The 11,320-nt window shown below is 41.0% G+C and overlaps 1 protein-coding gene across 1 annotated transcript in view; it reads right to left on the bottom strand.

Annotated features, from left to right (window-relative positions):
• Positions 1–7,386: 7,386 nt before the first annotated feature.
• Positions 7,387–11,320, bottom strand: part of LOC112029603 (probable nucleoredoxin 1-2) — an 11,050-nt gene continuing 7,116 nt past the window's right edge. The window contains exons 2-5 of the mRNA XM_065771275.1: positions 9,267–9,689; positions 8,308–8,900; positions 7,546–7,978; positions 7,387–7,413 (exon numbers count right to left, since the gene is read on the bottom strand). Of these exons, the coding sequence (XP_065627347.1) occupies positions 7,387–7,413; positions 7,546–7,978; positions 8,308–8,900; positions 9,267–9,689 (1,476 nt within the window). The remainder of the gene's footprint in view (positions 7,414–7,545; positions 7,979–8,307; positions 8,901–9,266; positions 9,690–11,320) is intronic.

Raw genomic sequence — 11,320 nt, 5'->3', positions numbered from 1 at the left:
GGAAGAAGTTCATTCAGTAAAACAAAACCAAGTGAGGCCGAGGAGAACATTGATCTGGAATCTGATGATGAAGAAGGAGATAGGCACCCATCTCCTACTCCTCGCCGGCAACAGATGCCACTGCCGAGTAGCAAATTTTTTGATGATATCATTGTAGCTAACTCGTTGGAGGATTCTACGAAGGTTTCTGCAGAAATTTTGGGCTGCTAGGTAATCCCACAATCTCTAAATCTTATCTCCAATTCAAATACTAGATTAGATTCCCATCCACCTAACCTCGAAAAACCCTATTCCCTTTCATCTTCAAACTCTAACTAGATAGAGAAGCCAAAACAGAGAACCCCAGAGAGAAACCCACCCATTACGGAAACCATTTCAAAGAATATTATCCCCAATCCTTTGAAAAATGATTCCCACCCACCTAAGTCCGAAAAACACACTTCCATCTCATCCTCAAAAATTATCTGAACAGAGAAACCAAAACAGAGAAACATGGAAAGAGTCCCTTCCGTCTTGGATACTAACCCAAAAAATCCTATCCTTAATCCCATGAAAAATAATTCACCCAAAAATATCTCAACTCATGTGAACCCAACTCCACTTGGACTGGATGATGATGCAATCCTTCCTGAAACCAATTACAGTTCAGAGAAATTAAAGGGTACAGAACTTGGAATTTTAAATAGGGAGTGTGTAGTTGAGGATATTGAAATGGTTTTATCCCCAGATAGTTGTGGGGAATTTTCGGGACATACTAAAACCAATCTTCATTCTTGGAAACGGTTACTAAGGAATCCAAATCCCAACCCAACTTCTGTTGATTGTGAGAAACCTATGCTCCAAACCCACATCAAACGAACTAATCCAAATTCCTCTTTAGTTGAATACCCGAGAACCAAAAAACTAGCAATTGAAAATCCTGCAGGGGATACCATATCCTCATGTCACCCACCATGAAAATACTTAGCCTCAACTGTCATGGGCTTGAGATCCCAGAGGCAGTACAGGAACTCTGCTGCTTAATAAGCGAAGAAGATCCCAAGTTCCTCTTTTTTTTTGAAACTAAACTAGACAGGGATGGTTTTTGGAGGTTAAAGAGGAAGATTGATTTTCAGCATGGCTTTGAAGTACCTCGAGTTGGATTGGGAGGTGGTTTAGCTCTGTTGTGGCGCGATAATGTGGATATTGATGTTCAAACATCTTCTTCACACCACATTGATGCTTTGATAAACCAGAATGGCGTTGTTTGGCATTTTACTGGGTTTTATGGACATCCTGAAACTTCAAAAAGAAGGGAGTCTTGGGAGTTAATGCGACAGTTGCACGCATCAATTTCTTTCCCTTGGTTATTGATTGGAGATTTCAATGAAATACTTCATAGTGATGAATATTGGGGTAGTGGCTCTCGACCTTTCAACTAGATAGCAGAATTTACCAGAGTAGTAGATGACTGTTCATTAATTGATTTGGGTTATAGAGGTCCGAAATTCACTTGGTGCAACAGAAGATTTGAGGGGAATCTGGTTTATGCAAGGCTGGATAGGGGTTTACATAATTTGGAATGGATTCAACTGTTTCCTCAATCTAAGTTGTCCCATGTTCCATTTGGTTTCTCTGACCATATGGCATTGGTGGTGAAAATCCAAACTGATATTGCAAATCCTCCTACTAGAAAACACATGATGTTTAGGTTTGAAGCGTTTTGGATGCGTGATCCTAATTGTGAAGATATTATTAGATCCAGTTGGAATTCTTTATAATAGGGTACTCCTATGTTTCAGGTAACGCAGAAGATTAAGGCAGTAAGGGTGGCTCTTCTTCAGTGGGGAGGTGGTAGTGCAAGGGGATTAATGCAATCTATTAATACAAAGTGGATATTACTGGCAAATCTGGAATTAAAGTGTCACTTAGATCCTACAAATCAACAATTATCTCATGCAAGAAACGCCATTAGATTGGAACTTAATGAACTAGTGGCTCAGGAAAATACTTATTGGCACCAACATTCCAAGATCTCATGGATGAAAGATGGAGACCTGAATTCAAAAAAATTTCATGCGGTGGCTTCCCAAAGAAAGAAGAGAAATGAGATTCAAGAACTACAAGACTCGGATGGTAGATGGTATTCACAACAGTTTGATCTAGAAAGGGTGGCAAGGGAATACTTCCAGTCAATGTTCACTAGTGCTTCTACTAGTTCTATCCAGCATGTAATTAATCACGTTCGTGAAGTGGTTACCTCGGATATGAACAACATGTTATCAGCTGAATTCACTCATGAAGAGGTAAAGAAAGCTCTTTTCCAAATGCATCCTACAAAAGCACCGAGGCCTAACGGTATGAATCCTTTATTTTTACAAAAATATTGGCACATTATAGGTACTGATGTTTCTAATGCAGTTCTTGATTGTATTAATTCTGGTAATATCTTGCATAGTATAAATTTTTCTCATATAACTCTGATTCCAAAGAGAAAAAATCTGGAAAGTATGTCTCATTTCCAGCCAATCAGTCTGTGTAATGTAATTTTCAAGATTGTTTCTAAAGTTCTAGCTAACAAACTTAAGCTGATTCTGGGGAGCATCATATCGGAATGTCAAAGTGCTTTTGTAGCTAATAGAATGATCACAAATAATATTCTCATCTCCTTCGAGACTTTGCATTATATGAAATCCAAACGCCAAGGGAAGACTACACATATGGCGTTAAAGCTTGACATGAGCAAAGCGTACGACAGGGTAGAATGGGACTATTTGAAGGCATTGATGTTGAAGATGGGGTTTCATAAAAAATGGGTGGATTTGATCATGGCTGGGATCTCAACTGTTTCTTACTCAGTGTTGGTAAATAGGGCACCTTTTGGATTTATCAAACCCTCTAGAGGCATCCGTCAAGGAGATCCTTTGTCTCCTTACTTGTTTATACTATGCACTGGAGGATTCTTGGCATTATTAAGGTATGCAGCCCATCATGGGGATTTACATGGAGTGAGTTGCTCTCAGAATGGCCCTTCGATCACCCACCTCCTTTTTGCAGACGATAGTTTACTTTTCTGCGAGGCTTCTTTACCGAAGTGTCATATTATCATGGAGATTCTTCAAGCTTATGAAATTTCATCTGGACAAAAGATAAACAGTGATAAAAGCTCTATTTTTTTTAGTGCAAATACTCCTCATTCATTATAGGAGGAGATCAAGGAGTTCTTTAATGCTAATTCCAATGTGCCTTTGGAAAAATACCTTGGTTAACTTCCTATAATTGGCAGAGGTAAAAAGCAAGCTTTTGAAGACATCAAAAGTAAAGTTCAATCCAAACTTGAGGGTTGGAAGGGTAAATTATTGTCACAAGCTGGCAGGGAGGTTTTTATAAAGTCGGTGGCACAAGCCATCCCAGTTTATGCTATGAATTGTTTCCTCCTTCCATTGGGGCTATGTGATGATATTAATTCCATGATGGGGAGGTTTTGGTGGCGGCAGAAAAATGAGGAAACAAAAATACATTGGCTGAGTTGGAAGCACATGTGTCTAGCAAAGAAGGATGGCAATTTGGGGTTTCGAGATCTTAAATGTTTCAATTTAGCTTTACTAGCTAAACAGTGCTAGCGGTTCCTTCACAATCAAGATTCTTTGCTACACAAGATTTACAAAGCCAAGTATTTTCCTAATACTTCCTTTCTTGAAGCTACTGTTCCGAGTCACTCTTCCTATGCTTGGAAAAGCATTACTCATAGGCAAGAACTTATCAAACAAGGAAGTTGTTGGAGGGTTGGTAATGGTTCATTGATCAACATCTGGACTGACAGGTGGCTGCCATCTGATGCCAATCAAAGAGTCATTTCTCCTCGTACAATTTTACCACCTGAAGCAACAGTTGCTGACCTTATGGAATTTTCATCATTCCAACCTACATGGAAGACCATGCTGATTGATACTATATTCTATCCTTTTGAAGCCTTAATCATAAAAGCCATTCCTCTGAGCCCACAAAGACCGGATGATACTCTAGTTTGGACTAGAACCAGATCAGGGGCTTTTTCTGTCAGAAGTGCATACTTTTTACAGCTGGAGATTGAAAGAAAGTTCACTGGTAACAAAGCTTCATCATCCAACTCAACTCGGCTCCACTCATTTTGGAATGGTATTTGGTCTACTCAGGTTCCACCTAAGATCAAAACATTCATTTGGAGAGCGTGTAATGACAGTCTATCGACTCGGACGAAGCTATTTGAGAGGAAGGTGTTGCATTCTTTTTCCTGTGTGCTATGTAATGAGAAAGCCGAAACTTGCGATCATCTCTTATTGGAGTGCTCATTTGCTCAAGCCATTTGGCTGCAATCCCCTCTATTGAATGATTACAGGTTATATCCTAAGATGAAATTCATTGATGCAATGAATGCCGCCCTTAAGAAATTATCTGCTACTGTCTTTGAAACATTGTGCATAGCTTGTTGGATGATTTGGAAATGCAGGAATAAAGTTGTTTTTAATAACAAAACGCCTTCTTATCATGGGTTATGGAATCGGGCTGACTTGTACAGAATGGAGTTTGTGGAAATACAGCAGAAAAACATGCAGGAAGTCAGTTTGAAGGCAGCAAGGTGGACTCCCCCTCAGTCAATTGGTACTTATAAACTTAATGTGGCTTTTTCCCAATCATAACAGTCATCTTCAGTGGGTATTAGACTCATTATCCGAAATAATGTTGGAGAAGTATTAGCTACTGCTTGTGATAAAGGTGTGAAGGAGTTGAATCCATTGTGTACAGCTGCTTGTGTGTTAAGGAAAGCTCTACTATTCTGTCAAAGTATCAGCTTTTCCCAAGTGCAGGTGGAGTGTAATTTTGCAGAATTGGTGTACTTGTTAAACTTTGATCGGATATGCTCTTTAGAGGTGGCATGGATTTTGGAAGATATTAAAATTATTAAGGATAGTTTTAATTTTATTTCTTTTTCTAGTATTCCTTTAAGATGTAATCGAGCTGCACTAGCTTTAGCTAATGCTGCAAAAGAAAAAGAGAAAGTCATTGTTTGGTTAGAAGAATACCCCTCTTTGCTTTTCACCATTGTACAAAGTAATATACATCAATAAAGTCCACTATTGTTTCTACTCAAAAAAAAAAAAAAAAAAGAATTCTAAAAAAATACAAAAATTCATTAACCTAAAGTATAGATGTAAGAAAAATAAAAAAATCCACCAAAAAAAGAAAATAAATTGAGAGAGAGAGAGAGATGTAAAAAGCAATTGTTTGTCTTCTCCATATATACCTTTATTTTTACCAATCAGATGCTTTTTTTTTGTGAACCTGAACTAAGATTGATGAAATGTACCTTATACCGAATGATGCACGTTTGTTGTTTGATGAAAGTCCTAATTTGAAATCGGTTTCATGGAATTTGATTTTTTGCAGTTTATGTTCAGGTAGGGAATGTGGAGCTAGAATACTAAGTGTATTTATGAGCTTACCAGAAAAAAATAAATAAATAAATAAAAAATCTTGCTGTGAGTTTCCAAAAGTTTCTCTATCTTTTATTTTATTTGTTTTTGTTTCCATCTTCATAATTTAAAATAAAATTATACAGCAAAGAAAACAACACTCCGAAGGATAGAGGTGGAGTGGGTTTTCGAGACATTCATGCTTTTAATCTTGCAATGCTGGCCAAGCAGGCATGGCGGCTGACTCGGGAGACTCACTCCTTGTTTTACAGGGTGTACAAAGCTAGGTACTTCCCCTCATGTTCCTTCATGGAGGCAGTATTGGGAAGCAATCCCTCTTTTGTTTGGTGCAGTCTTCTCAGTGCAAGGGATGTGCTTAGGGAAGGGTCAAAATGGAGCATTGGAGATGGAGGCACGGCTGTCATTCAGAGCCATAGGTGGCTCTCTAATCCCCCGGTTTTTCATGATGGTGTGGACACGTCGCTAAAAGTGGGTGACTTCATTGACCCACACACCAAACAATGGGACAGGGAAAAGGTCAACGCCTGGTTCTTGCCACCATCAAGGGACGAAGTGCTGGGGACACGGTTGGGGAGGTTGGACAGCCGAGACAAGTTGGTGTGGAATGAGAATAAATCGCAGACCTTCTCAGTGCATTCAGCGTACCAAGTAGCCTTGTGGATTCACCGGAGGTCAAGTGCAGAACACTCCGGAGTAGGGGACGACAAGAGGTTATGGAATAGGCTGTGGAAGCTACCCATCCCTCCTAAGGTGCGTAACTTTGTGTGGAGGGCTTGCTCAGACATCCTACCAACCCGAGCAAACCTCTGTCGAAGGAAGGTTCACATGGACCCTAAGTGCGGGGTGTGTGGTGAGCACGACGAGACTGTTATCCACACCCTGTGGCAATGCCCCTTAGCACGAAATGTCTGGGCACTTGTTCGCGGAAAGCTCCAGAAGTGTATATCCTCAGCTCACGATTTCCTCAGCTTAGCCCGGACCATGGTGGAGAAATTAAGTAAGAAGGATCTCGAGACGTGGGCAATGGTGGCATGGTCTATTTGGAACGCACGAAACCGGGTCCAGTTTGAAGCAGCTCAAACTCCGCCACATGCTATTCTTAAGGGAGCAGTCTCGTTTCTGGATGAGTACCAGCGCCTGGCTAGAAGCATGGCACGTTGTTGAATGTGCTCATGCAGGAGCTGCCTGCTCTTTAGGTGGCCCATTGTACACCTTTTCTTTATTTTTTCTTTATTTTTATCTCTTTGGGATCAGATCCCCGGTTGGTCTTTAAGTTTGGTGGGCCGGGCCCATTGTACACTTTATTTTGAAGTTTAATATACATCTATCTTTCGTCAAAAAAAAAAGTATGATCATCCATTATAAATGGTCTTTCAGCCTTTGGGCTATGTAAATAATATTCACAAGACAGCTCACATTTTTGGGCACCAACGTCTTACCCTAAAGCACAATTAGGATGGTATTTAGAATCACACCCCTGACAACAGCAAGTCCACAACACTCCTCCAAATGTGCACTCTTTGCAATTGTAAAGCATAATGTTTTGGAGCACTAGATCATAATTCCCATGGAGACCATGCTTCAACTTCCTAGGCCAGTCCATTGCCATTTCTTCAGTCTGTGCTTCAACTTCTATTATATACTCATCAGTAAAAGGATAATGCATCAGCACCATATAACAAAATAAGATCTTTGGCCTTCCTTGTTATGAGGTGGCCATTTGGTCCGAGAGCTATCATAGCAGGGTAATCAACATGCTTCTGGATTTGGAATGCAGGTTGTGCATGATGTATCCGCCTGTCGCCACGTGGGAGTCCTAGCCACGGGACTCTTAAAAATAAATTATCAAAAGCAAAACCTTCATCTAAGATGTGTATTACTTCAAATGCATCATCCTTTGCCTTAATTTCTTTATATACTTCGATCAGCAAATCTACCACCATTTCAGTTTCAAAAGAAACTGCCATGAATGAAAATGCAATTGTCAATAACAATGAAGGAAGAGAGAGAGAGAGAGAGGGTGCCCAACATCATATTAAAGTGCTTCAATTAACTGTTTGAAGAATGTAATGAACAGAGAAAACTAGCTTACCTTGGCTCCATCGTTATTAATCACAAAATCTTTCTCCCATGAAATCAAAACTGACTCAAGTGTCTGTTCTTCAACTCTTGCTCTTACCATCTCTGCAAGCTCTGCATAACTTTCTGAGGTAAATGGGAAAGCATTGTATCCATACTTTTCAATGATGCTGACAGCATTTGAACTGAATATCTTTCCATCTGAGCCAAAAATCATTAGAACAGTTTCAGGTGGAATGTGAAAATAACAAGCCAATTTCTCACCGCATTTGCCCTTGTATGGCACTGAAAACCATTGTGTGCCTCCAAAATATTTCTTGTAATCATAGTAAATTACATCAAGGGGAACTAACACAATCTCAAAATTCACTTCCTTTTTCTTGAAGTTCTCATAAAGGTTTATGACTTCACAATAAAAGTCATCTTTTTCGGTGGTAGTTTTGTATCTTGAAGAGAAGAAATATAGTCCTACAATTTTCCCTTCAAGCTCAGAGATAGGTACTTATTATAGACAGCCAAACAGAGAAAGGTTTTGTTCTCAGTATAGAAGTGAAAGAGGTTTAAGAAATAAAACAGAAAACCACACATACCTTATTTCGGTTATATGATATCAGAAAATCACATGAGCATGAGAAATAAAGCGGATCTCAGTGACTGTTCTGTTGTGTCTACTTCATCTTCCTTCACACTATTTTTTAAGTAATCCTCCAAAGCACATTCTGGATGCAAATAAAAATTGCATTCTTTGCAAAAATATGTCCAACCACGGGCATACCCATTGGGCCAAACTTTGCATAAACGTCTCATAGAACATTTGTAAGACCCTGTACGGGTTGGCACAATGTCATAGGTACGGGTTACTGCACCACAGTATTCAATATGCAACTCTTCTTTAGGCCAACCCTTTGCTATCTGCACAAAACGTGCCTCAATATCCCTCAAATGATCATCAGTGAAAGGAAAAGCTTCCACCCCATGAGTGGTCAAAATATCCCATGCATCTTCTTTTCTTAGTGTGCGCCCTGTTGGTCCAAGAACTACAAACATAGTGTTTCCATAGAACTTGAATTTGCGACTCAGGGATTTTATTCTCTCATCACCAAAGGGTACTATCAGTCCTGGAAAGGTTAAACGAATGTACCAGGGTGGATAATAATTAAGATCATAATGACCATCAATATTGTAAGGGACTAAAATCATTTCAAATGCATCATCTGTCTCTTTAATCTCATCATACAATTCGGTTAGCTCTTGCACAATGGAGTCAGCATTTTCACTGCACCTTTCTAGAAAGACAAGAAGGATGGTCTTCCCCACAAGATCAGACACAGGAACCATTTTCTTTGAACTAAGATCAGACACTGGTACCTAAAAGAGAGAAGTTAAAATGGTTATAAGCAAGTGTCACTGCAATTTGTGTGGCTATTCTTTAAAAACTCTTTCAATTAAGTTGTGAAACATCTGGTGTGTACTCCATGAAAGAGGAATTATGTTGTATGCATGTTTCTTTCTCTGTCTCTCTCTCTCTCACTCTACTTGTTAGACCATTTCAGTTTTTGATTTTAGCAACTGGATACAAATAATTTCTGAACAGAATAATTAAACAGAAATGGTAACCGATCAATTAATCTCTAAATATCTCACCTTAGTATCACCATCTCCAAGCAAAAAATCATGGTTCCCTGAAACCAAAAGTGACTTGAGCGTTTGAGTTTCCTGTTTTGCCTAACCTACCTCCTCCAGCTCTGCCAACCTTTCTAGCGTGAAAGGATAGGCTTCAACTCCATGTTCTTCAACAACTTCTGCTGCATTTTGGTTTAAAATTTTTCCATCACTGCCAATTATAACTAGGATTGGTGGGCATGCGGGGGTATGGTACATTGTAGTTGGTTTGAAACCAAGGTAGCGAGCTAGCTTCTTGCATCTTCTGTCATGGTAGGGCAAGGCATACCAGGGCATGCTTTCAAAGTCTTGCTTGTATAAGCTGAAGCTTCCATTTTCATTCTCTAAGCAGACAAACACAATCTCAAAGTTTTCTCCTCTCTCCTTCAAAATCTTGTAGACTTCAACCAGACTAGGGGTGAATTCAAACAATGGTCTTTCTACAGACCGAATATACAGACCAACCATCTTCCCATCTAGCTCAGAAACAGGTACCTTGCATATTTGGTACAACAAATGAAATTCAGATAGTGCTGATGACAAAAATTCAATAATCACACCATGTAGCATGAAAGGGGAAAAGTATCTTGGAATGTCTTATGTGACTGAACGGATCCATCATTTGCATGAGCCCCCAGTGGACGGACCTGATATGAACGGGCCGGATACGGACGGGGTGAAGAATGGTGGGCTAGTTGTCCATGGGCCTGCTGAGCCCCTAATGGGGGATATTTTGACCCATTCTCATAAGGGCCCAAATAGAGTCCTTGCGCTAGTAGGACTCCGGAAATCTTATATACTTGGTAAAAATCTTCCGCGTAAGGAGGAGACTTATTCATCACGTTTAGGATTCTACAAGAAGAGTCCTATAAGGAAAAGACTTCCGCGCCAAGAAAGGGATGTCAACCTCAAGCCACTATAAAAGTCCCAATACCCTCACAAGCCAAGGTACGCATAATTAACCCTCTCTAACACTCTAGAGTTGTGAGCATACTTTCTAACTTGACCTTCGGAGGGTATTTGGCCGGCACCACACCGGTGCTCTCTGTTAGGTCCTCTTTTCTCTGTGCAGGTGTCGTTTCGAGGGTATGAGCATTGTGCAATTCACTGTTGATATTTTTGGCATCATCAGTTGGCGCCGTCTGTGGGAAACGCTTTTAAGTGATTAAGCCACATTATCGTTGCCCGGACTAAAGGGTTGCATGGTACTCACTCGCTCAATGGCAACTACTAATGACGTACAAGGAGAGGAACCACCCACGACTGCCCTCGAGAGACAAGTTCAGACTCTCGGTGCCGCCGTGGAGCGTCTCACCAAACAGAACCTCGACTTGGAAGAACAGCTGCGCCAGAAGGCTGCAGCACCAAATGGCCAACCGGAAGATCAGGAAGGGACTAGCGCTCCAAACAGGAATCAGGAGAGACCTGAGGGCAGCCACGCCCCAAGCAGGCCGGAGAGGCAGCACGTGAGCATGCCATCCCTCACGGATGCGACTCCACCACATATCGCCGCCGAGATGCAGGCAATGAGGGAACAAATGGAGGTCATGATGAACGCCCTCAAGGGGCGAGTCTCAAGTGACCTTGACGATCTGGTCAATCGTACCGATTCACCCTTCACTGCTGCCGTGAATTCCTTCCCCCTACCCCACAAGTTTCGCATGCCAAATATAGATAGCTATGACGGGATGAAGGATCCTCTTGATCACCTGGAAACTTTCAAAACCCTGATGCATCTACAGGGGTGTCGGACGAAATCATGTGCAGGGCCTTCCCAACTACACTGAAGGGTTCCGCGAGGATTTGGTTCAGTCGGCTGACCCCGAATTCCATCAGCACTTTCAAAGAACTAAGCGCTCAGTTCACCTCACACTTCATAGGGGGACACCGGTACAAGAAGTCCACAGCATGTTTGATGAGCATCAGGCAGAGAGAAGACGAGACGCTAAGATCTTACATAACCCGCTTCAATAAGGAAGCCCTCTCAATTGACGAAGCCGACGACAAGATACTGGTGGCAGCTTTCATGAACGGATTGCGGGAGGGCAAGTTTTTGTTCTCGCTATACAAAAACGACCCCAAAACCATGTCAGAAGTACTCTACAGGGCCACCAAGTACATGAACG

Source organism: Quercus suber, unplaced genomic scaffold (assembly GCF_002906115.3).
Source record: "Quercus suber isolate HL8 unplaced genomic scaffold, Cork oak 2.0 scaffold_41, whole genome shotgun sequence".
Lineage (NCBI taxonomy): Eukaryota > Viridiplantae > Streptophyta > Magnoliopsida > Fagales > Fagaceae > Quercus > Quercus suber.
The sequence above is the reverse complement of the archived record's forward strand: the minus strand, read 5'-3'. Positions and strand labels throughout refer to the sequence as shown.